Below are 27142 nucleotides of genomic sequence, written 5' to 3'. Positions count from 1 at the left end.
CATTTTGTGGTTTGTCTCAGGTGCCAAGATATCTTGGGCAAGTGCTGGGTTGGGACTGGCTCCCAAGAATGAAAGAGTGATGGGAAAGGACGGCAGTTCTGTTTTTCCTTCATATATTCAAGCCATGACACAGCCACAAAATAACTATCATTAAAGGGGAACATGCATGCACACGTGGACATACACATCAAGGTTTTGAAGAAAGCTGAAAGGTGACAAGCAATCAGACAGATATTATCTTCTCCATCTTTACAGTATGCCTCCATTCTCACCTTTGCTACATCTTTTTTCATTTAGGAATGGAGTCCTGCGGCGAGAGCAAATGCCGAACGCGTGGCAAAGAAATGTCGTTTTGCCCACAGCCCACCAGACCAAAGAATTGCTGGCAAGTAGAGCTGTCAGTAAGCACTGTAGACATGTTTTAGAGAGATCTATAATATAATCCACATTCAATCAGCATTCACTTATTCCTTCAACAACCTTGCAGTCGTCAGTCTGAGCATAATTTTTAAAAAGCATATTTTTAAAAAAAACACACTGGAAGAATGCCACAAAAAGGGAATAATACAGAGGAATGTTCGAGTTCTTTCTAACATCCAAACTCAGAAATCAGCATACCTTTGCCTCTATACATGCTGCATCCACCTTAGATGCATCCAATTTTTAAAGCACCACACAGCAGTTCATACATGTTCATTCCGGATCCTGGAAGTATGTAGTTAATCACTAAAATAATAAATCTTTCGCAGTCACTAACAATTCAGAAATGGTAACATTTTAAAACAAGACCTTTCAGCTTCCACTTTCTTCCACTGAAGATATTACTTTGGAATTCATCAAAGGATGCCAGCTATTCAGCAATTTATACAGCACAGCTGAGATTAGCCTTTTTGGGCTGTATAATAGATATGTTTAATGTCTTATACGCTGACAGGTTCTAAATTCAGAATATTTTAATTTGCTCTAGTGAACCTATGGATAGTCACCAAAGAATCAGAACCACATGAAAAACATTTACTAAACATTTACTAACATTTACTAAAAGTAACTGACAAATGTTTCTTTCTGGTAACACCTTTGAATAAGTTTACTCGTTAAAATTAATTCTTCATTATTTATTGCTTGTACCAAAATGCAGACTCTTCTTTCTTCCTCTACCTTTCATTGCAACTCAGTTTTCCATATCAAATGTAAACTACAAATTCTGCCCACATCTGGGACTCAGCTAGACTGGTAAAGAAAAAGTGATTTATATGCACTGTATTTGTGATATAACATTGTGCCACCAACGTAGAGTTCCATTTTTCTCTACCTGTTACAACACTTTAAACTGAAACATTTCTAGCTAAGAATGTACCCTACTGAAACAAAGACTTCTGTCTCTAAAGAGGGATTATAATATTGGTTGAAATAAAGATATTCTTGTATAACAAACATTTAATATAAAGACAAATACCTGGGCAATTATACATTAGTGTGCCCAGTTCATATTTTATATCCCCCCTTTCACCCCATAGTTTAAAACTGAACAGCTGCTTCCCAGTTTAATCAGATATAGATAACTCCTAAACACTAAGCAAGAAACATGGAACATCAAAAGGTATCCCAAATAGAACTGTATCAAAGAAGTTATAAGATTTATGATTCTCAATTAAGCAAAGATTCTGTGTTGGTCAAGCACTGGCTCAAATGGGTTACATACAGTAAATAAAATCTCTCCTTTTCGGGTGAACAAATTCTGCTTGAATAAACAAGCTTTTACCTGTTGCAGCATGTTCCCTTGAAGCATTGCATGACTCCTCGTTTACAGAATTTCCTAGGTCAGGAATCATGAGTTTTGTTAATGCTTCCCGTCTCCACTTCTAGATGGCTTTTCATGCGGTGAAAATATATATGCATCATCTCACGCTACTTCATGGAATGACGTGATTCAAGCTTGGTACAACGAGGTGGAAGATTTCAAGTACGGTGTTGGAGCAGTCCGTCCAGGGGCCGTAATTGGCCATTACACTCAGGTAACTCAAACACCGTTTTGTATCTTTGTCAAGCGCATGGTTCAGCTAGTCAATCCATGCCTGATAGCCCACTTGCATCTTGGCTTGCTGCTGCCTGGGACCTCACAGATAAGGAAAGGAAACTGAGAAGGGGTGGTTGTGTTCCTCGTGTTTCACCCAGTACTTTTTTCATATTTTTCACATAGGAAGTTCAGATAATGGATTGTCTTTATCTCTGCTGTGCCTTTCTTTCTGTGGTTTCTTCAGACCCCCATGATGCCATTCACATTCACAGCTGTATACATTTCTGAGCTGCATCTCCCAGAGGAAGAAAATTATTGGAAGAAAATTATTGGAATTGTTACTTGGAAATTGTTTATTTCTTTAGTGTCATACCCCCTTTTCAACACAAAGTGATGAAATCTAGGGGTTGTTTTATTTTTATTTTTAATGCTGGTGTTAAATGTATGTTTTTCTGGCTCATTATGAAAACAGTTAGATTCTAACGTATTTTCTTGTGTGGATGTTTTTATATCTACAGGTGGTTTGGTACAGGTCTTACAGAATTGGTTGTTATGCTGCCCACTGCCCTCAAAACCGCTTGAAATACCTCTACTTTTGCCACTACTGTCCTGCGTATGTACTATTTAATTATTTATTGAGCTTGTTAGCTGTTTGTTACACAACGTCTTCAAGGGATTTAACAACACATTTTAAACATAAATATGAAATACATTAGACTATAAAAACGGAATGGAACAACTCTCATAACAGCCACAGGAAGTTTGCACACTAGTAAAGCAGTAACTCGGGATGTCAATGGTTGCTAGCCAGCTAGAAAACAAAAACAGCCAGGTCATTCCTATTACCTTGGGTAATCAGGTGGCAGCAGCTGGTGTTGTGTTGTGTTGTGTTGTGTTTGGCTGAGTCAAAATCCCAAAATAATTTTCTGGCAACCTCTGGAAAACTTTATTTTGGGAGTCCTCCTGAACAGTTGGTACCTTTAGTCCTGTTAAAGTTTGGTGCACCAGTTTAGCTATAGTTTAGGTAAAGGGACCCCTGACCGTTAAGTCCAGTCGCAGATGACTCTGGGGTTGCGGCGCTCATCTCGCTTTACTCGCCTAGGGAGCTGGTGTTTGTCTGCAGACAGCTTCCAGGTCATGTGGCCAGCATGACTAAGCCGCTTCTGGCAAAACCAGAGCAGTGCATGGAAACTCTGTTTACCTTCCCGCCGGAGGGGTACCTATTTATCTACTTGCACTTGACGTGCTTTCAAACTGCTAAGTTGGCAGGAGCTGGGACCGAACAACAGGAGCTCACCCCGCTGCAGGGATTCGAACCGCCGACCTTCTGATTAGCAAGCCCTAGGTTCTGTGGTTTAGACCACAGTGCCACCCACGTCCCTTAGCTATGGTTTAACCTTGCTTTAATACTGTGAAAAGGCACAAAAGGCAGCGCCCCCACTCCTTGCAATCCTCCTCTCTTAGTGCCCATAGCTTCTGTCATCCACCAATTCACACCAGCAGCATATTCAGCATTAAGTGAGCCACAGTGCCTCAGAAAAGAATGTTCTTTTTTATTCATTTACATATTTATTAAGTTTGCTCTAAACCAGTGTTGGGAACCTCCAACCTGGCTTCCCTGTTTGACCCACCAGGATATTTCAGCCAAGCCAAGCCATACCTGCCTGCCCTGCACCAGATGTCATATAGGAGCAGATGGGGGCAGACAAAGACCTGGCTCAGCTGAAAGAGATTTTCAGGCACCTCTGTTAGGCGGACCAGTAGCAGCTGCAAAGCCCTGTTCAAGGGGCTTAACAAAGGCTGGCATCTTTGACAAGCAACGCAGAGCCAAATTCTTCAAAGTTCAGAACCCAGGAAGTTTTACCCAAGAGGGTAAAGGATTCTCTTGAAAAGTGTATGGAGATACAGGAACCCCTTGATCATATTTTGTTGCATTGATAGTGGGCACATATGGTACAGTCTGTGAATAACGCCCATGAGATTCTCTTTACTGATGATACAGCCCCAGCCCTTTGGAAGAGGTATCCAGCTATTAACATTCCTGAGAGATTACATAACACTGGCAGGTCCACAAGATAAAGGGAGTTAATAGCAGATTGTCAACGGACAGAATAATCTCCACAGAACATTAGAATAATCCAAATTACAACATGCTGTGTTCATTAAGTTCATTTGCATTGGCTTGTTCTGGGTTGAGTTGTCACCCTTCTCTGTTTAGAAACAGGGATGTGGTGTTGTGCAAGCAGCTTAGGTTGCACATAGGAAAATAAAGTAGTTGTGTTTTATCCCTCCCAATGTGATGTCCTGCCTCTCTAGTAATTCTACAGGCAAGACTTCTTCACTCTCCAGCCAAGGCATCCCAGCCTCATTTCCATTCCCACTAGCACCTAGAGCACAGCATTACTGGACTGACGCCACTAGGTTGCTCCCTCTGAATACAAACAACCGGCTACAGCATACCAGGACTGAGCTGCTTTGGGGTTTTTAAAAAAAATATATATTTATATAAATTTCATGAGATAAATTAAAAAAAACTGTGCACTTTTTTGCATTTCTCATTCCAGAGGGAACATACAAGGCTTACTTAAAACCCCATATAAGTCTGGACCATCTTGCGGGGACTGCCGTCATGCTTGTGACAACAAATTATGCAGTACGTACAAATAACTTCAAATATTAAAGCTTCTCCATCTTTTCTTTAGAAAGGGCACTCAGTCAGAATTCAGAACTCATTGGGCCTGTTAACTGTCACCAAGTTAGTATAAGGGATAGTAGGAAAAGCTGTGCTGATTTCTGCTTACAGGCCCTACTTCTGGATCTGCCCCAGTGTGCACTGGGAGCAGTGCTGGTGTGATGTGGAAGTCTTGCATCCAGATATGATACTTCTGCGCTGCATGCACAATACACTGCCAAAGAGATGCTCGGCCCGGACAGTTTAGCCAGGAAGAAAGCAGGAGATGGGCAGGCAGAGATCCACTGCTGCTTATGAAGATCTATATAGATATATAGATATCTCTGTTCCCCCAAGATTACAAGGTTATTTGTAGAGTGGAAGGGATATCGCCAATTATATTCTAAATTTGAATGCTAAAACCAGCATATTCCAAACCTAGTTACTCAGAAGAAAATCTCACTGAATTTGATGGAAGCCGGGGCAGCACATCCCATTTCACCACTAGAGGTGAAATGAGAAGTTCTGTCTTGCCTTGCTGCCACTCCCACCACCACCTAATTTCTCCTGCCGCTACTGCACACCCTGACACATCTGCCAAAGGCGGAGTAGCAGCGCTCCCATCAGCACCAAAGATCTTGCCCCAAATGGACACAATCTTGCCCAAAACTGGCACTGATGACAGTACCACTTCTCCATTGATGGTGGGGAGGTCATACCACCTGCGGAAAGGCTTCTGCCTCCTGAGTCACAATAACCTTTTAAATTTTTAAGGTGAATGTAAGGATTTCTACATAATGTTCATAAGATGTGGCAATGAAAGCCTGCCCAATTTCACAGCATCATAGGATTGTAGAGTTGGTATGGTCATCTAGTACAACCTCCTGCAATGCAGGAATCTCAACTAAAGCAGCCAGGGCAGATGGCCACTCAACCTCTGCTTAAGAACCTCCAAGCAAGGAGAGTCCACCACCTCCCAAGGGAGTCCATTCCACTGTCAAACAGCTCCTCCTGTCAGAAGTTCTTCCTGATGTTTTTCGGAATCTCCTTTCTTATAATTTGACTCCATTGGTTCAGGTTCTATCCTCTGGAGGAGGAGGAAACATGCTTGCCCCATCTTACATGTGACGGCCTTTCAGATACTTGAAGTTAGCTGTTATATCACCTCTCCGTCTCCTCTTCTCCAGGTTAAACATGCCCAACTCCCTCAACCATTCCTCATAAGGCTTGTTTTTCAGGCCTTTTCTTCTGAGTTATGGTCAGGGTTGCTAAACTGTTTATGCATTTAATTATTGCATCCATTAGAACAACTGTTAAATAATATGTTCAGTGTTCTTTTTTCTTTTGTATAATCTTCAGTTTTGATCTTAAGCTCCAGTATATGAACTAAAAATGAAAGCGTCCCTAGAGTTTGAATCTATTGGGGATGTTTTGCTTTTGTTAATGTCCAGACTGATGGTAGTGTGTTCTTCTTTTCACTTTCAGCCAACCCTTGCAAACATACTGATATGTTCACCAACTGCCCTGACTTAGTGAAGTCACAAGGATGTACGAAACCAAACATGCTGAAAGACTGCACTGCTTCTTGCCTGTGTAAGAATGAAATAAAATAGGTCTCCTTTTGGCACTTATGATTTTCGTTGAACTCCACAAACTCACCTTCAGAATCTTTTAATGATCTTTTCCAAATGAAATTTGTAAACATGCTTTTAAAATTGAAAAATAAATTATCTTGCATACATGGATGTATTTTTTGTGTAAGGTGGGACTGGAAGTCAGGACAGGAAGAAAATTTACAATTTACAAAATTAGCAGCTGCTACACCAGGGCTCACATTGCATAGCATAGTTAACATCCTATGCTCAATGAGAAACTGAAACAATCGCTCCAAAATGCTAGGGAGTTGTTTAGAAACAATATTAGAAACTCAACTGGAGTGCAAGCCACAGATCAGCAAAGGTAACATGAAGACCAAGAGGGTGCCAGTGAGGTTAAGAAGTGGAATCTAAGGAGGTTTTAAACTGTTCAAATGAAGGGAATGAAAAGGAACACAAAATTTGGCCACAAAATGGTAAGCAGACAGTAAGGGATCCTAAAAAAAGAATTTGTGGAACAGGAACACATTGCTAAAAATATTAGGACCGACCAAAAAAAAGTTATTTAAATACAGTAGCATCAACAGAGAAAATATAAACTGAAAAATTGCTGGGTCCAGATGACATCCACGCAAGAGTTCTCAAAGAACTCAAATATGAGGTAGCTGATCTTCTAACGAAAATATATAACTTGTCCTTCAGATCAGATGGCACACCTGAGGACTGGATAGTAGCCAATGTAACAGCAATTTTTAAAAGGGAGGCAGGAGGATCCTGGAAATTAGTTTCATGTTTCTGGGGAAACTGATGGAAAGTATTGTCATATAACCAAGTATATAGAACACCAAGAAATAGGGGCATGTGGAAGGAACAGAAGAACTATGATAAATCCATTCTAGGAAGAGACAGGGTTGGATCCTAAGTTAGTTAAGGAAATTCAAGGAGGGAAAATGTCCCATCCCTTTCTTTCCCCCTTGAAATCCTCTCTGGAAGGCCAGGAAGCTCTCTGTTCAATCTAGGAATTTCCCTCAGCAGTCCCCTATGGCACACCCTCTATTCATAAGGCCACAGAACTTGAAAGGACCTTGACAGTCATTGTCCAGCCCCCGACTGAGTCCAGTATCCACAATGGAGGATGCAACTGCAGCACTCCCAGACACCCGGTGGCTGTGGAGCCTTTGCTTAAATACCTCCAGAAAAAAGAGCCTACATCTTCTGAGGCTGTCTGTTCCATTGCTGAACAGCTCATACCATTAGAAGCTTCTCTTAATCCTTAGCTGAAATTTGCTTCTGGAAACTTCTGTCCATCATTTCTAGTTCTTGCCTGTGGAGCAACAGTTAACAAATTTGCTCCAACTTCATACCCTCCAAGATTTCTCTGATGAAAATAGGGACGTCCCATTCCATAACGATAATTTTACTATTTATACCCCACACATCTTATTGGTTGCCTTAGCACTCTGGGCAGCTTGCAACATATATAAAAACATCATTAAACATTAAAAAAAAACTTCCCAATACAGAATTTCCTTCAGACGGCTTGGAGGTCAAATAACTCCATACCCTCCAACATTTCTCCCATTAAAATAGGGACAGCCTAAGGAAAAGTGGGACATTCTGGGATCAAATCAGAAACGGGGATGACTTCTCTAAATTAGGGACGTCGCTGGAAAATAGGGACACTTGGAGGACCTGCAACTTGTATTTGAAGACCACTATCATGTTCTCCCTAAACCTTCTTTTCTGCAGGCTAAGCATACTCAGCTCTTTCTATTACTTGGTTTTGAGACCCCTGTCTGTCCTTGTCACTCTTCTTTAGAGACACTGCAGTTACGTCAGTGTCATTCTTAAAATGTGGTGCCCACAACTGGGCACAGCACTCCACATGTGGCCTGATCAGCACAGAACAGTGTGAAGCTATTACTTCCTGTGGTCCGGACACAATGTTCCTGTTGTTCTAGGCCTTCTCAAACATACCGTATTTTTTGTTCTAGAAGACTCACTTTTTCCCTCCTAAAAAGTAAGTGGAAATGTGTGTGCATCTTATGGAACGAATGCAGGCTGCGCAGCTATCCCAGAAGCCAGAACAGCAAGAGGGATTGCTGCTTTCACTGCACAGTGATCCCTCTTGCTGTTCTGGCTTATGAGATTCAGAATATTTTTTTTCTTGTTTTCCTCCTCCAAAAACTAGGTGTGTCTTGTGGTCTGGTGCATCTTATAGAGCGAAAAATACGGTATATCCGTGCCTTGGATTTTATGCTCCTAAATACAGAGCTTTATTGTTTATCTCAGATGGGGGCCCCGCTTTCTGGAGAGACTTTTCAAGGGGTCCAGTGGGATCTAGAGGGAAGGAAGGTGCTGGAAGCTTCCTTAACATATCTTAGGATCCAAACCACTTTTATTAAAACTATTGCCAGGCTCTGATATAAATACTGAAATAAATATATATAAGTGAACAATAGAGAAGAGTTACCCCTATTTTCAGCTTCCTTCCTGATGCAAATGGCAGCTGCCCAGGGCTTTTTTCAGCCAGAGCTCACTGGAACTCAGTTCTGGCACCTCTCAGGTGGGTGCCATTGCCATCATGAGAAGAAGGGAGGCGCTCATGGTGAGTTGCAGCACTTTTTCTAGAAAAAAAACACGGGGTAGATGAGTCTAAAAAGCCCAGGACACAAATTTTCACAGCCCTCTAGCAGCTATGGTCACACTCTCTCTCTCTCTCCCTCTCCCTTTCTCTCTCTATCACACACACATTGAATGACAAGTGTCTCCTCCCACCCGACATCTCAAAGTGCTTCCACCAGCTTTAAAGGATGTTTGCCCTGTGACTAACCACAGTGGGATAACTGCTATTCAAGAAGCAGAAACATCTCAAGGCCTCTGGTGGACAGGAAACTCAGGTGCCAGGAAACATTACCTTGCCGATCAGATGTTCCCTCTCTTGTTGAGAAAAAGCCTTTTCTAGGAGGGGGGAAATTATTATGTTTGTACTTTTGGATGGCTTTAAGAATGTCTATTGGACAGTAAATAGAAAAAGACTATGATACTTCAAGGGCTAAGTCTTGAAATGCCTGAACCGTTTTACAATTTCTTAATTTCAACATTGAAACACAAACTTAATTCACTGTGTTTTCAATGTCCAAGTGTAAAAGGCACACCCTTTCATTTTTTAAAAGAGAGACAGAAAACAGTCTTCTATGAGATGTAATGGTTTCTGGAAAAAGCAGCTCCATATAGAAGATAGATGGTAAAGAAAGGCGAAATAAAAACAGAACATGGAAATGGAAATCTTAAACTTGACATCGAGTTAACAAGTAGGGCAGCGGATCTTAACCTTATTTGGGTCATGAACCCTCCTGAGAATCTGAAGAAAGCACATAAACACAAAATTTCACATTCAATTTATTTTATTGCATTGGAAAATCATTGCTTTTCTGCCCAGTTCATGGACCCTCTCAAGCCCATCCATGGACCACAAGTTAAGGACCCCAGATACAAGTTTAACCAGTGTAACCTTCTCAATGAAATCAAGAGAAGCTGTTTCACTGTACTCAGCATCTTCATATAATTATTTAATAACCAATGTATGTCTGATATTACTATTGTGTTTTTAACATGTTTAGGAACACTGTAACAGTAAGAAAAGTTTTATTTTTGAAATGCTGTATATATTTAAAGTAATGCATCAATGCAACACTGATTAAGCCACACGATGCTGAATCAATGGCAAAAGTCCTTTTGAATTTTAAAGAAGCCACATTATAAGCAGAGGTTTAAAACGTTCAGATTTCCTGATAGTAGACTAGCACTGAGACCTGGGGAACTCTTGGAGTAACTGATGAAATCTTATCTGAATAAATAAAAAATGAGCAGTTTGCATGCTATGTCTGTTTAAGACGCAGTTTGCCAATTCTTTGGGGTCGGTGGCCATATTTGAGGAAATTTTGAGAAAATGTCTTACTGGCATATAGCAACAGACTCCCTGGAAGGTGGTGGACACTCATTCATTTGAAGCAGAGATTAGATGGTTACCTGTCAAGGACTCTTTAGATGTGATTCCTGCATTACAGGAGGCTGGACTAGATGAGCCTTGAGGTCCCTTCCAACCCCACAATGCTATGATCCTATGAACAGGGTTGCCATGGAGATGTGGTATAATACAAAAGGATTGCCACAGAAGTGTGGAATAACACAAAATGGCTGCCACGGGGGGGGGGGGATGCCATTGCTACTGCATCTGAGAGACAGGACCACAAAGTGATGGGGCAATCTGCAAGGCAACTAGACCAGCCACTGCCACACCTGCTCTCAGAAGGAAGCTATTTGTACCTCTCCTCTGTTCAAAACAGATGAAATGGGGGCATGTTCAGTGGGGGGGGGAGGGTGAGCCAATGCGAACAGGAACTGAGTAGGAAGAACAAGTTCTTCTGTACTGAGGATTTTTGAAGAGATATTTATGGAGATCTACAGTACCACTGGCGACCCCTGAGCTAAGCATTTACTGCTACACATATTAAGTCATTTTGTTTTTCCAACTATAATTAAAAAGTAACCTATTGGCTGCAACCTAATTTTTGTACATTTTATATTTTCCTCATCACACTCAAAACACTTTTAGTATAAAGATGTTATCACTATACTGAGATTCATGACTGCTGAGGAAAGTATCATTTTCACAACCCCTTTACAGAACAGTAAACCTACATTTTGAAAATTCAAAGGATGAGTCCATATTGATATTATACTGTGAGCCACCTGATTGGACTGTGCCCCAAAATGTGACGTAGAAATAATTTGATAAATGATGTAGCAAAGGAATCTTAGGCAAGCACTAGGACCGAACGTATAGGTACCACCTCAGTTACTGTCATAGTGCATGCCATACCACTCACTCAATAAAATTATTGTGTGGTGATCTAATTTGCGATCTGAAATTTCTTCAGATGGAAAGGAATAGCGAAGACAGAATAAATAAAAGTTAGAAACTATTAAAAAATGACAATAACAGGGTACAACTATGTTTTGAAGTAACAAGTGTTCACAGATGCTACAAATCTAGTGTTTGTATCTTAGAGATGAATCTTGGCAATAATTAGAGGTACAGCTCTTGGCAACTTTCCCCACTTCTAAGCTCTGCTGCACTGATTCACATGGGACTCAGCTGCATTCATCCATTTTATTGTAATAAACATGTAACACCAGATGGCGCTGTAGGGCTGTGCTTCCTAATGGAAAACATTGCCCAACGGTGGGTGTGGGGTTCTTGTGGACCAGAAGCTCCCATTGCTTCTGCAAGCTTCAGGGCAAAATGTATATCCAGAGGGAGATGATTTTTACCACTCATAGAGGAACTTTGCATTCTGAGAGTGACACCCCCTTCGACCACTATGCAATAGTTTGGGCTTCAATTGACTCATTTACTTAAAGTATCACTTAAAATTAATCTGTAGTTTTACTAACATTTAGACTGCCACATTTCTGTTTGAGGGTTGTTGGTTTTTCCCCCCAAACAAGTGGTATATAAATTTTATGAAATAAATAGAACACACACACGCAGAACAGCCATTGCTTGTTTGTCCCAGAATCCTAAATGCAAAACCTGATTCCCTACAGCACTAAAGAGAGACTTACCAGTTTGCAATCTCTACCCTGGAACACTGTCTGAAAGCTAAGGCTGTCCACAGAGCCCAAGATTTGCTTTGAATCTATATGTAATTTCTCTCTGTTCCTGCCATGCTCTGTGCTCTCATCACTTCAATCTATGTTTTGGATTCCAAGCTGCATTATATAAAACAGAGCTCTATGGTGTAGAATCAAAAAATACCTAGGACTTGCCCCCCCCCCCCTTTGGCCAAAGTAGACAAAATACAGAGGCATAACTGGCCTTCTCCAGAGTGGATTAAGGCTGCCAAATTGCAAACAAAGCCTGTCCAGTTGTGCTGTAACTTTCCTTCATAATCTATATTAGGGCAATGACTTCAGTAGGCCAACTAAAACACCCAAATCCATAGCAGTTGCATCTTTTCAAAGGAGACTGTCTCTTGCTCTTTCTTATCTTAAAACAATAAATAGAAGGTCCATGTGATGTGTATTCTTGCTTCTACATTTAAAAATTTTTTCCTGTGGCTGTTTGTGTCCTCCAAGGTAGGCCTTCAGACGTCTGATACAGGCCCCACAATATGAGGCTCTCTAGAAAATAGCCTGGAGAGATTTCTTTTGGTTTGATTAAAGCGGGGCAGCAAAGAATTTATGAAAAATATGTAAATTTTAACTTTTAAAAAGTATCCTCTGCTGCTGTGCTTTAACAAAATTCAATCCAAATCTCTTCAGGGCTCTACAAGCAACATTTTTAGCAGTCTCGTGTTTTACAAAGCCCATGGACCTAGAGAAAGAGAGATATACAAAAAAACAGAACTATTCTGTACAAAACAAGCAGAAAATCACATGGCCTTGCGGGAGCACTTACCCAGTTCTGAGAAGGGGGATTACATACATTGTGCTTCAACTTGGGGGGATACCTCAAATCAGCCTAATTCACCTTGTTATTCAGCCTCTACACACAGCTGATGCACACCTCTACTAAAATCTATATACTTTATACTTGCTTATTTTTCCTCATTCCCCTGCCCTTGCTCTATGTAATATCTTGCCTGATTAAGAATTTTGGAAAACACAAATGCTTGCCACTGCTTTGTGATATTTCGATTTGTCCTAATAAGGTATTGCAAACTGCAGATTTTGGAGGGGGATTTTCCCCTTAGGGACCAACACAGCTACCTTTGCTTTTTATAATAAAAGGAGTAAATGAAAGGTGGCTTCAGTGGCCCAGAGAGCCAGAGAGCTTATGAGCTTTGCCTGGTGGCCCAGCCATGCCCCTATCTGGACAGGGATAGCCTATCTACTGTTGCCTATGCTCTGGTAACCTCTACGCTGGATTATTGCAATGCATTATATGTAGGGCTGCCTCTGACGGCAGTTCATAAACTTCAGCTAGTGCAGAATTCAGCGGCCAGGTTGCTCACTGGGGCAAGACAGTTTGAGCATATTACACCAATCCTGGTCCAACTGCTCTGGCTACCAATTAGTTTCTGGGCCCAATTAAAAGTGCTGGTTTTAACCTATAAAGCCCCAAACGGCTCAGGACAACAATACTTCAAAGATCCACCTCTTTCTATATGGACCTACCCAGACCCTGAGATCATCTTCTGAGGCCCTTCTTCGTGTGCCTCCTCCACGAGATCCAGAGGGTGGGAACACGAGAACAGGCTTTCTCTGCAGTGGCTCCCCATCTGAGGAATGCTCTGCCCAGGGAGGTTTGCCTGGGGCCTTCATTATACACCTTTAGGTGCCAGGCAAAAACGTTCCTTTTTAACCAGGCCTTTGGTTGGTTGACATCCTATGCCTTTTTAAAATGTGGGGTGAGGATTACTGGGTTGTTTTTGTTTTGATTATGAATTTTGTGGTTTTATATTGATTTTATCCTGGGAACCACCCTGAGACTTGCAGATATAGGGCAGTCTACAAATTTAATAAATAAAATAAGCCAGTTGAAAACTCACAGCTGATCAACACATTAAAAATGCTTCAAAACTCTATTTGCACCAGTTGTCTCATTTTCTCCATCTCTTATATTATTTGGAGCAACAGAATAAATTCAAAATACAAAAACCCACACAACATGCATTTCAGTTAGCCTTCATCATCACTGGATTTTTCTGTGGCAGCTTGTTCATTGTTTTCACTTTCATACTCAGGAGCCTCCTGGCCATCGTCATCTGGCTGAGCTTCCATGTCCACCTCCTCTTCAGAGGCTTCCACATCCTCCTCATCACCATCCTCCTCTCCACAAGACTGGGCAGAATGGAGCTGTGAGCTCTCCCATTCTCTCTCAGATTCTCCATCTCCTGCTTTATTTTCATTATCACTACAGGAGAAACAGAAGAAAAACACTGCCCATTGGCATCCTCTGAAGAACAGCTGAATACATATTATGACCCAATCAGATCACAGCCATAAGGAGCTATTTTCAAATTTGTCAACTGGCGTGATTTCGTGTTATTGCACTGGTGACAATGTTATTGCATTGCAAAATTTAGTTTCAACTTGTGTAGCATTATGGCTTGCATCCAATGCAGCACTAAGTCACAGGTCCATCAGTGCAAGGATTTATGCTTTGTGCAGCAGGTCCTCTCACTTTTCCTTCCCCCCGCCCATGTGCCCTGAACCCTCCCAGATACCCTCAAAGGAGGCATCTGCAGAGACAAAACCATCAATCTCGGAATGCCTCATGAACAAAGAAGCCATCAGGCTGCCATGCACGTATATTCAAAGGGTGCACTGGTACAGAAGATCACTGTCCCCCAGATGAAATGGATCGTAAGCCCACAAGAACAAAGAATCCTGGAGCAGCATGCAAAGTCTAAATGCCTGCCCTTCTCCATCTTGACTGTAAGAAGACAGTAAGTGATAAAACCATCACTGTGTCCTTTCTTGAGGACATCCTGAAGCAAGTCTCCAAACAGCCTGCTTTCTGTGTGAAGCAATATACAGAATAGCCTTGTTTTTAAAATCAGCACTCCGATATTGGAGCCATGCATGTGGTTGGTCCTCATACTCATGGACCTAGCTCTAGCTATAAGTGCCAGTCAGTCTCCAAAGAATAATCAGCCACAAGCCCAGCTAGCTCAGCTCAATTAGAAGCTATCAAGCTAAAATTACTAATGTTCCAACATGATTCGTATACCGTATTTTTCGCTCTATTGGAAGCAGTTTTTCCTCTCCAAAAATTGAGGGGAAATGTGTGTGCGTTCTATAGAGCGAATGCAGGCTTGTGCCATAGCCGCGCGCAACCCCTCCGGGAGAGGCTGCACGGGGCTATGGCTTCTTTAGCCCTGCGCAGCGTCTCCCGGCAAGGAGAGGCTGCATGGGGCTAAAGGGGAAGCCAAAACAGCGAGCGGGATGGATCCTGCTCGCTGCCTTGCCTTCTTCCATAGCTGCGCGCAACCCCTCAGGCAAGGAGAGGCTGCACAGGGCTATGGCTTCTTTAGCCTCACGCAGCCTCTCCCAGGAGGTAGAGGCTGCACGGGGCTAAAGGGGAAGCCAAAACAGCGAGCGGGATCCATCCCACTCGCTGCCTTGCCTTCTTCCATAGCTGCGCGCAACCCCTCCGCAAGGAGAGGCTGCACGGGGCTATGGCTTCTTTAGCCCCACGCAGCCTCCCCCGGCAAGGAGAGGCTGCACGGGGCTAAAGGGGAAGCCAAAACAGCGAGCGGGATCCATCCCGCTCGCTGCCTTGCCTTCTTCCATAGCTGCGCACAACCCCTCTGGCAGGGAGAGGTTGTGTGCAGCCTGTACGCTGCTTTTTGGGGCTGGGGGGGGGAAATATTTTTTTCCTTGATTTCCCCCCCTAAAAACTGGGTGCGCCCTATGGTCCGGTGCGCCCTATGGTGCGAAAAATACGGTATATGGGATGGTTCAGGGGGTGGCCTCACAGCCCCTCCATTCTAGGGAACACTCCTGAAAAATAAGGGCAGCTATTGTCATGTCCACTAGAGAGCTCCAAGTCTGCTGTTGATCTTCCTAAAGCTGCAAATAAAACCTCTTGGCTGCTTGATTACCTTGCCCATTCCAGTTCTTGCAGTTCTGATGTAATAACCGAATAACTGAGTAAAAAGGGAAATGCACACTTAGCATAATCCCAGATAGAGGAAGCATCCGTGGACTTTTGGGTTTTGGCAGTTTGCTTTACTTTGAGTACTTTTACCACCAATTCATCAATCCACCAATCAACTGCAGGTATAAGGGCGGTGAATATTTTCACATTCTTTTCAATGGGTGAAATCCAACAGTGTCCATCTGCCAGTAGAATGACCACAGCTGGGAGGACAGATCTCCCACCATCTCCCATGTAGTCCCCTGCATGCCCCCCAAATGTGCTCTGGAGAGTTGGGGAACCCACTAGACCAGACTGGGATAGCAGAGGAAAAACGAGGGAAGGGAAGTCGATGCTGACTCACATGATGCTGTCACCCAATGGAGATTTAAGTCTCTCTCCAGAGAGGAGGCACAGACATACCACATGGACATGAGGCTTTGGATTTTAGAGCTCTGTGCTATTAGAATAAGCTACAGCAAAAGGGGCAGTTTGAGATTAAAGTTGTCAGTCTTCCTCTTAAAACATCTAGGGCAGGGATGGGGCATCTGCATCCCTCCCAATTTTTTTAGACCACGGCTTCCATCATCCTTGATCCTTGGCCACATTGGCTGGGCAGTTGCTGGCAGTTGGAGTCCAACAACATCTGGAAGGCCACAAGTTGCCCATCATGATCTATGGCAACCACTGGCAGTATTTACCTTTCGCCGTCTGCTGTCAAAATGTCAGAGCCACCACTGGAATGGTCCTGCAAAAGCATTTCTGTAGCTGTTTCACCTTTCTTTGAAACAAACTCTTCACATAGTCCCAGCTCTCGAAGAATACCGGAGTAATGCTTCTCGGCTGCTATTCGTGCATTTTTCTATATTTTAGGAGAGGTAGAGTAAAAGAATAACAAAATACATTACTAAGATACTCTTAAATTTAAAGAATATACAGTGGTATCTCAGGTTAAGAACTTAATTCATTCTGGAGGTCCGTTCTTAACCTGAAACTGTTCTTAACCTGAAGCACCACTTTAGCTAATGGGGCCTCCTGCTGCTGCCACCGCGCCACCACCGCATGATTTCTGTTCTCATCCTGAAGCAAAGTTCTTAACCCACGGTACTATTTCTAGGTTAGTGGAGTCTGTGACCTGAAGCGTCTGTAACCTGAAATGTCTGTAACCTGAGGTACCACTGTATACGGCTGTGGATGTGTACACTGCTTGCCAAACATCCATGACCTCAGAGCATGAAAATGTTGTGGAACACAAACACAAAGCTTTAGACAGTGGGATTTTTAAATTTGGTACTCAACACCTCTGCACCGGCAAACACATTAAATGTTTAAATTACATGTTAAAAATATTAAACGTTTAGATTACATATCTGCTCAGCTAGGGCTGGTTCATCCATCTCTGCCCTTGACTTGCAGCCTTAGGTAGAAGGGAAGACATACTACCACAGAGCAATACCATGTGCCAGAAATGGAAGAAGCAAACCTAATGTTGTTGCATTATTTTAAGTAAGCCGCTTGGGATCCTTCTGGATCAAAAGGCAGACTAGAAATCAAGCAAGTAAACAAAACAAGTGTAAATAATCACAGTTAAATTAAGTGGCATCTCCTCTACTCTTCACACTGTGGTGGGTGGATTAGGAATGCAGAGTATAAAATAAGACAGCTTAACTGGGACATTACTGTACACAATTATAACCAGGAAGGCAGCAATCATTGCTGGTTGAGAAAGCACAGACAAATGAAATGAGGCAGACAGAAGTGATGCAACGGGAGACCGGAGCCTGGGAGGGTGGCATAACTTGCATCACCTCAATGACAGTTCTTGATCATCAGATAAAGAAGAAAGCTGGCACCCCAATATATGAGAGATGTCAATAACCTGTGTGGCTTGTTCCAACAACAGCGGCCTCTTTTTCACTCTTTCTTCCATTTCTTCCAGCTCCTGGAGATATTCTTTCATTCTCTGCTTTTCATGTTTCCTGTTTTTTTAATATACCATGACATGGAAATGGTATGGAATTTAATCATGAACTTTGACAGCGAAATAAAAATAGAAGCAGCAAGACTAAACTATGTTACACACTTTGAGGGCCTGCTACGGAACTAATGATCTTGCACCTATTGGGTCAGGATTTGGAGGCTACAATAGCAGAATACCTGAGTATTTTAAACTTCGATTTATGCATCTGAGCTAGACTTTGATGGGGATCATTTGCCTCAGCCCGGGTGTATATAAGTCTCTGTAGCTTTCTTGCTCTTTCTTTTTGTTTTGTTTTATTTTTCTTCTTCTCTTCTTCTACCTTTCTTTTTTCCTCTGCTGACTCCCTGAATAACAAAATAAAGTAGAACTAAATAAATTTAAATTGAGGAAAGGCTTTATAGAATTTTTCAAGGATAAACTTACACAGATCAAGAAGTAATGTACTTCACACAGATGGCAAATCCCACCCAAATATTATTTCATCTGGTGCCTGTGTCCTGTCTTGGAATACTGCCATGTTGCCTCTTTTGTGTAAGTTTATTTTTTTATTATTTAAAAATATGTTTTATCTCTTTACCCTTATACATGATTGTGCGCAATTGTTTTTCTTTCTTTCTTTTGAATTGCTGGAATATTTTGTTAAGTCTTGTGATACATTTAATAAAAAATGATGTGAATGGGTATATGTCAATCTCAACTTTTTCTATGACTTATTATTGTAGATCATGGAATGAGTAAGAAGGTTGGCATAACTTAATATAACAGGAGATCCCCATTATGAACTTTCTTGATGCTGGTACCAGCCGTATCTCAAAAATATGTCCTGGAAGGCACTGAAGAGACATCCTGAGCTCCAAATACCTTGTGTAAATATCAGCACGTGTAAATCTAGCAACAACTAATAACATCTAATCAACACCTGAATGGATGATCACGATAATAGTAAGGTAACTTTAAGACAGGAAGTAAACAAGGATAAACAGTTCAGTCATTGCTCACTAGATCCTTTCAACGTTTTATTAAGCAAAATAAAGAAAATGGGAAATAGGCAGGAAACTCTGGGAAGGAACAACAGAACAGTAGAAATACTAAAATTATAGGAATTGCTCATCTCAGAGCTCCCTCCCTTCTCCATTAGAATGAATTGGCTAAAATTTTTACAATGGTTTTCAATGGTTGGTTAGCTCTCCAAGCTCCAAGAAAGAATTCTTACTTCGCTTCAAGGACAAGTCTACCTTCCCCCGCTCCATTTATTGACTTGCTATTAGTGTGGGTTCTGTGGTGAAATTGTCGCGCTCATTTTCTATAGGCTTTTGAGAACAGTTAAGGATTCTTTCACTCACTCTTTGCCTGCTTAAATTGTAATTTTGCTTTCTGAAGCAACATTTATCTATTCTGACACTTTCATTTCATATAATACATCTCTGGTGTAGGAACTTCTTGTTGGCACAACGGACGCACATCATAACTCTATCAAAGGATCCTAAACCTCTCAGTAGCGTGTGTATGAATACACGAGTGTGGGACATGCATGTGAGTTCAGACATACATGCAATGTAACAATGTATTTCCTCTAATACTCCACCGTGAGACTAATCAAAGATGGTTTCCTTGCCCTAAAAGAGAACATAGCCAACCATCCATCCACAGTTCTCTGGAGACATCCATTGCTACAACCACTACATCAGAACACTGAACTCAGGAAATGGTTGGCCCCCTTGGTCTTGTCAGTTGTGTAACTAGGGCAAAGTGACTGGTGCCCCAACACCAGACACAAGATCTGGGAAGAGGGGACGCAAAATCAGCTGCTGACAATGGAGTGTAGCTTAAAACAATTATGGGGAGAAGAAGGACTTCCCCCCCCCCGCCCTGCCCCCATTCCCTGAAAGCCCCAGAACAGCACATGGAGGAAGGAAAGGGGGGTTCATTTCATCTGAAATGCTAGCTCTGATGAAATGATTGCCTTACTGCAATACTGAATTCCTCTCCAAAATAGCATGAATTTCACGCATTCAAAGATAATCTTCATATTTCATTATCAAAGAAACCAAAATTAATATGATTAACATGATTATGTTTAGTTGTCTACTTATTTGTTGTTAAACAGATACGAAAACCAATAAAAACTACTTATATAAAAAAAATCCACATGCAATTAGTAAAACCATTATAAACAGAGAATAATAGTTTTATTAATCCCATGTGGATCATAGTTTTAACTTCACTTAAGATATGCAGCGATTAACTAAAACAAGTATTTAGTACCTTATTGCATCAACATGGTTTTATTTTCCACAAGCAACTTGAAATTAAACTAACGACAATTACATCAGTCCAGGCCTGTGAACAGCTCACCTGACTACTTGTAGTCGTCGTCTTGTAGATTCTGTAATTCTTGGAGATACAGATTCTTCACAGCCTGAAGGAGATGAATTTGCATTCAAAGACCTCATTTGAGGCTTAGCTCTTGAAGAAGCATAGGGCCAGCGTGTTTCCTTTAATTTTTCTTCATCCATTTGAATGTCCTCAAGAATTTTCTCTTTGTTGGATGCTATATTTGGTGTACAGAGATTGAAGGGTTCACAGGCTGTAATGTGTTTCACATTCTTCTGTCTCTGAAGCCGCTTCAGGAATTTTTGATGTAAAATTTCAAAATCTGGGACCTTGGCTTTGGTCTTTGGTTTGTGTTCCACTTCTTTAGTCAGCTCAAGATGATTTTGCTGCCTATTCTTATTAATGCCTCTGTTTCCTAACCTACTGTTAGGGAGAGATGAATTGCGCAGAAGTTCTTCTGATCTCATCTGAATTCTAATATCTCTATAAAGCTCTTCCTCCTTTAGCTTCTCATTAATTTCTGAACTATAAACAAATTTAGGAACTGGCTTTGCTTTGAATACTTTTGCTTTCTTTTCTGGTGAAGAAACGTCCTTCAACTGCATTTTCTTCATTTCTTTCTTTTGTGCTTCCCGCTCAATAAACTGAAATGGCTTTTGTGTAGCTAGAAGGATCTCTCGCCTCCTCTCTCTTAGTGACTTTCTACGTTCTTCATTTTGCTGCATAATATCATGATAGAGAGGGAAAAAGACATAAGCAGGCACTGGATGGGCTCGGAATTTCTTTTGACATTCTGCTTCCTCCTCCAATTCTTTCTTCAGCAAGTTATTTTCCAGTTCAATCAGTGACTTTGACTTTATGTTCTGTTGTTTTATCTTAGCTTCTCTGATAGTCATCTGGAAAGGCTCAGGTATTGTGATCTTTGGGGACCACTTTTTTTTCTTCCTCCTGCTCTTCCTCAAAGTCTGTAATTTGGATAAAATACTTTGGTTGCAGTGAGAATAGTCCTCCAAAGATGATCTATCCCATGAATTTTCAGCATGCTCCTTACCAAATGTTAGTGATCTGTTTTCACTGTCATTTTCTTCTAACTCTATTTCTTTATCAGATATATGAGATAAATCTGAATGAAAAGAATTGTTCAAATCAGGCTCAGAAAATGATTTACACATATTCTGAGGTTGAAAAGGGCTTGCCTCCCAAGATCTAAAAGGAAATAAAAATGTGAAGGTTAGTTTTCTGCAAGCAGCAAAATATAACCAGACTGCTTTGATGAATAACAGAATGGAGGAGCATTTCAAGTCTAAAGAATCCCACCAGTATAGAAGGTTGGGCTATACTGGTTGTGTCCCAGCTCATCGCCTTTGTTACCAGAAGCCTGAAAAAGAGCTCTCCCCAAACTGAATTTGTTCCTTATGATAACATGTACAGTTTAGTGAAATATTTGTGTTAGGACCAAGCAACCATAGGCTGGATGTTAGCTTTATGTCTGCAATCAGAACTCACATCACTAGAAGTAAAAATAAGAAGTATTCCTATTAGCAAAACTGAAAATTAATTTTAGAAGGCGCTTCCTAAGGAGTATCTGCAGTGTTCTAAAACCTTTGGAAAACCCTATGCAAAAGTACTTGTTACTATGAATAGGGAGACAGGCCACAGCTCATTAGCAGAGCCTCTGCTTTGCATGCAGAATGTCCCAGGTTCAGTCATTGGAATTTTCAGGTGTTGCTGGGAAAGAAGCCAACTGGAAACTCTGGAGAGCTGCTCCCAGTCAGTGAGGCAATATGGGGCTAGATGAATCAATGGACTGAGTTGGTATTAAAGCCGCAAACTATGTTCCCAAAATTTCATTTCAGTCCCATTTCAGTATTACTGTCCTAAGCTATGGCTTCAGATTCTGATGTAAGCAGGAAGCCTGGTTAGTCTTAGCAGCAGCTAAAGCCACCATCCGATGTAATAATTAACTGGTGCTAAATCTCTAGGAAGAATTTACACCCCAGTCCAAAAGGATCGAGTGGGGAAGAAAGTGGATGCAATCCTGCACTCCCAATTGCTTAAGCATAGTTAAGCAATTAGCAGTGTTACACACTCGGTAACTCTGAAAGTTAAATAATTACCTTCCAACAGCTATATCTATATATAACCTATTGTACACCACAACAGTTGAACCCATTCTGACGTTTTCAGTAGGATTAAGGAGTTTATCCTACAATTAAGGATATTTTCAAACAAATCAAGGCAAGAAACACACACACACACACAATACTCAGTTTTCTTCCTTGTTCAGCTGTTCTTTCTGAGTTACCTGCAGGGAGACAAGTGCGGCCAGATACAAAAATCTAGAACTGAAGGTTCTTCAGCAGTTTAAAAAAATTAAGCTGTTGGCATATAGTATATAAAACACAGTTTTGGTGAGATTATCAGCATGCAGATTCCTCCATAATATATATACAGGCAGCAACTATTTCATGCAGGGGCTCTGTTCCTGGCCCCTGCGTGTGTCAGCAGAGCCCACATAAGCACACCCCACCCCATTATGCCCTGCCCCCCACTCCCCCCACCCCCCATTCTGCCCTCTTCCAGGTCCAAAAGACCTGCGCGTCGGCAATCACGTGTCAACCCCTAAAAGGGTTGCTGCCTGTAACTACTATATTTAACATCTTCAGAGAATTAATAATACGACAAAAATAGATTATAAACCATACCTATCATTCATACTATGGGTCACATCCACATTTGTTAAAGGTTGAACATCTTTTAGATACAGTTTATTCCGATACATGTTTTCCAATTTTGCCATGGTCTCCAGGTGAGCGTACTTAAGCTCTTCCAGCTTTAAATAATATTCTTGATTCGAAAGGTACATTTTGGAGAGGTCTATCCAGTCTCTGCAATTGGCATGTCCAGTAGAACGCTGCTGTCTCTCAGGATCCAAACTATCCTAAAACAGAATATTATTATAATGTTTTCATTCCCCTTGGAGAAATAAGTATAAAATGCTAATAATTTGGTCAAGTGGTAGGTGCCACAAACTGTGGAACTTGGCGTCTCTCAGCACTGAAAACTGCTGAGACATGGTAAAAGTAGGGTCCAATCTGCATGACATCATCCTGTAGCCAAAGTTGCTCAACTGTAATAAACATTTAAATCCATTTTTATTTCTAATCTCAAATGAATAATTGCATTTCAGCAACAGCTGTACTACAACACTATGTACCTTTCTGGTTAGCTGCACGTAAACTCATTTTGACTCCTTTGATGTAAAGCTCATTAAGAGATTTGTGTAGGCTTGGTATACAAATACCATCTGGTTCCTATAGTATTTGAGACTTGCAAATTCTCAGAAACATTACCTATGCTAATGTCTTCAATCAAAATGCAATAAGAGAAGTAAAACCATTTAGAATTGATTCCATCGGTTTTCCTTTATTTCATACAATTTATATACCACTTGATTGTTAAAAAAGCATGCAAGTTAAAGAATTTAGAATGTTTCAAAACTTGCAGTGTTATTACCTTTGCAGTTGACAAATTTAAAAGTGCAAGCTTTTATTCTTAGAACACTACTACTCATTAAACAGCAGGTTTTCAGTCTGCCACCTTTCTTGTTCTAAGTGACAGCCCAGTGACATGACTGGCAGCAGAAAAGAGGGGAGGCAGGAAGACGACCCATGTGTCATAGAGCCTAATCCATCATACACAAAGACACACAGACTTTACAATATGCACTCTCCTGACTGCCAGAGAGGAAAGGCAGACCTTAGCACAGCCTGGCAAGGTACCACTTCCACTCATACAGAACAAAACTGGACCTACAGCAATATCCGACGGTCAGCATTTTCAGCCCAGCATATAAAAAATGTCATGGTTACTCCCAACATCAGAAAGAACTGCCACCTCTGTTTAAAGCAAAAGTGCACAAGAGGCACATGTTTCACTCGCAGAGTTTTCATTGTGCTAATACAAACCTTGCTGGTTAAATGTGTGCCAATCCGGCACTCAGTCAAGGCACAAGCATGGGTGATTTTGAGAGGAGTTGTCAATCTTTCAGTGTTTCTCTTTCTTTCTTATTAAGCATATTTGGTTTAACAACTGTTTTTCTTAGCTGCTAGCATTTGTGATTTCCAATCATTGCAATCACAGCTGGAAAAGCTTTGGTTGCTGATTTCTCCTAGTTATTTACATGGTGGTTGTGTTGCTTTTATTTTTTCATACATGTTACGTTAGACGATGTATTGATGTATAATTCCCCATGGCCCAATATTTTCCCTTCTCTTAAGGCATTGTGTCACTTGGCAATCTTCTGGGTAAAAAGTGACTAGCAAGCTTACGTTTACCTTTTTAAGCTTAAAAAATAGATAATTTTTTTGTTTAGACAAGCCTACCCAGGTGCTTAGAAAGTTCAGGTAATTTTAATCTGTTTCAGTATTTTAACTTCTGCAGGTTTTAAACTATGGTTGTGAATTTTTCTCGATTTTATTGTTTTATCTTTTTCTAAAAAGCTCTGAGGTTTTTAACAATCAAGCGGTGTATAAATTGTGCGAAATAAATAAATAAACAAAAACAATAAGAAGATTTAACTTCCATCTAGCCTAATCCCCCTCCCTGCTCTTTGACAAAATAGTAGCCTGCTAATTACTGGGTGTTCATTATTATTTTTCTTTCTTTGCGGTGATTGCATGTGTGCGAGTGTGTATAATAGACCTTAAGGCTCCTCCTGCCGTTCCCTCCCGCGGCCACCAGGGGGCAGCCTCCTCCCCCCCACCCGCCGCCTCCGGCCTCCCCCCGCTTTCGGCCTACCTGCCGCTCGCCGCCCCCCGGCGCGGGCCGCCCGCCCTCCCTCTCGTAGAGCGCGACCGGGGCCCTGGTGCGGGGGTCCACCGGCGTGTGGAGGCAGGAGGCGGCGAGCAGGGCGGCTCGGTGGGCCGCGTCCATGGCTCTCTTCGGGCGGCGCAGCGCAAGGCCGCTTGGCCCGGCTCGGTTGCCAAGGCGACGGCGCTACGGCGGCTCCCGCGGGACAGAAAGCCCTCGCCCGCTGGCGAACGCGGAGCCAAGATGCTCTTCTCGTCCTTTCTCTTATCTCTTGCATTGCGGAGTTGGAAGGGACCCCAGGGGTCATCTAGTCCAGCCCCCTGCGTTGTCCTTGGCTGGGCTCGAACCACCGACTTTGTGGTTGACATCCAGGCGCACTGACGTATAATCTCCCTTGTCTCCCGAGACAGACGGGGGCCAACTCAATATATAGGAGGCAACCTGTCCTGGGCGCTTTAGCTGAGATTCCTGCACTGCAGGCCACAATTATTCCCCCCCCCCCCCCACTGTAGTGAGCATAGGCACTGACTTGTGGCTGGGCTCCCACAAATTTTTAATGGAGGGGTCACCGCCCTCCCCCAAGTTCCACTCTGCAGCGTGGGGGTGCACACATCACATCAGCATGCCCCCCCCCGTCATGTGTGCAAGTGACAGCAGCAGGCCGTGTGAGGGATATTGTTACTATAATTATTATTTAATTTATTATTATTTGTTGTTTAGTCGTTTAGTCATGTCCGACTCTTTGTGACCCCATGGACCACAGCACGCCAGGCCCTCCTGTCTTCCACTGCCTCCCGCAGTTTGATTTTACATATATATATATATATATATATATATATGTTTGTAATTCCATCAAATAAATCAAATTGGTCTGGCATGACTTACTTTTGAGAAACCTATTCTGGGTTTTAGTAATCACAGCATCCTTTTCCAAATGCTCACAGACTGACTGTTGATTATCTGTTCTACGACCTTCCCTAGTATCAATGTCAAGTTCACCGGTCAGTAGTTACCTGGGTCTTCCTTTCCCTTTTTGAAGATGGGGACATTTGCCCGCCTCCAGAGTGTAGGGATCTCACCTGTTCTCCAATAATTCTCAAAGATAATAGACAAAGGCTCTGAAACTACATCCACAAGTTCCTTTAGTACCCTTGGATGCAGTTCATCAGGCCCTGGAGATTTGAATTCATTTAAAATAGCTATGTGTTCCCTTACTACCTCTTTTCCTATCTTGAGCTGCAGCTCCCTCCTTACATCATTTATTCTGTCGTCACCAGGTTGGGCAGCATCACTTTTATTTTGGGTGAAGACAGAGGCCAAGTAAGTGTTGAGTAGTTCCACTTTTTCTGTTACCCAATAGCATTTCTGCATGTTCCCCACGCAGAGGACCTACCACTTGCTTGTTTTTACTCTTACTTCGGACATAGCCAAATAAACTTTTTGCAACAGCTCTCTATAAACTTCAAGAGCTATTGCCTTATTGGGTTTCTATTGATGAAATACATTATCGGGACAAATCTCCATTCATTCTATGCTGTACAACTATATTGTTACCCAAGTTGAAGAGAGCACTGGATGATGAAGATGTATGGTTACTGCCCTTGAATTTAGCTAAACCATGTCTACTGAAAAGTAGCAATTGCATTGAAAATGGACAATACTGCAAGAGACCTTTCAGAAAATATGCACCACAGCTTATTGTACAGGTAAGTATGGTTTAACAGCGGTCCTCTGAACCCAATGGCAGCACCGAATTAACGCATGTGCATTCTGCTCTATTGATTTGTATGCAGAGGTCCCAAATAAAACAGGAATTTGGATATTTCTCTAGTTTTCTTTCTATTCCTGCACATTACACTAATGTGCAATCATGTACACGCTTGGGAGTAAGCTTAATTATACTCCAAGTGGTTTACTTCTGAACAGATGTGTAACAGATTTCATTAACAGATAGGTAGCCGTGTTGGTCTGCCATAGTCAAAATAAAAAAAATCCTTCCAGTAGCACCTTTAAGACCAACTAAGTTAGTTCTTTTTTTGGTGAGGTTGATGGACTTCCATTTCATGCGGCTCAATGTGGT

At 41.8% G+C, this 27142-nt stretch overlaps 2 protein-coding genes across 3 annotated transcripts in view; one reads left to right on the top strand and one right to left on the bottom strand.

Annotated features, from left to right (window-relative positions):
* Positions 1-6427, top strand: part of LOC308473027 (serotriflin-like) — a gene marked incomplete at its 5' end in the record, with an annotated part of 47179 nt that extends 40752 nt beyond the window's left edge. Inside the window, 5 exons of the mRNA XM_080998276.1 lie at positions 298-385; positions 1867-2015; positions 2536-2630; positions 4582-4670; positions 6174-6427. Of these exons, the coding sequence (XP_080854402.1) occupies positions 298-385; positions 1867-2015; positions 2536-2630; positions 4582-4670; positions 6174-6301 (549 nt within the window). The 3' untranslated portion in view covers positions 6302-6427. The remainder of the gene's footprint in view (positions 1-297; positions 386-1866; positions 2016-2535; positions 2631-4581; positions 4671-6173) is intronic.
* A 3245-nt stretch (positions 6428-9672) lies between these two features.
* FAM161A (FAM161 centrosomal protein A) lies at positions 9673-25232 on the bottom strand. 2 transcript variants are annotated; one of them, XM_080997381.1, is made up of 7 exons: positions 25051-25229; positions 22956-23191; positions 20272-21456; positions 18093-18260; positions 17815-17914; positions 16637-16797; positions 9673-14207 (listed from the first exon to the last, which is right to left on the bottom strand). In XM_080997381.1, exons 1-7 carry the CDS (start codon positions 25183-25185, stop codon positions 13973-13975), a joined length of 2220 nt encoding a protein of 739 aa, XP_080853507.1. In that variant the 5' UTR covers positions 25186-25229; the 3' UTR covers positions 9673-13972. The 2 variants fall into 2 exon arrangements, with proteins under 2 accessions (XP_080853507.1, XP_080853508.1); XM_080997382.1 differs by lacking the exon at positions 18093-18260 and having other exon boundaries at positions 25051-25232.
* Between the last annotated feature and the right edge of the window lie 1910 nt (positions 25233-27142).

This window comes from Podarcis pityusensis, assembly GCF_964106645.2.
Source record: "Podarcis pityusensis genome assembly, chromosome: 3".
Taxonomy (NCBI): Eukaryota; Metazoa; Chordata; class Lepidosauria; order Squamata; family Lacertidae; genus Podarcis; species Podarcis pityusensis.
The sequence above is the reverse complement of the archived record's forward strand: the minus strand, read 5'-3'. Positions and strand labels throughout refer to the sequence as shown.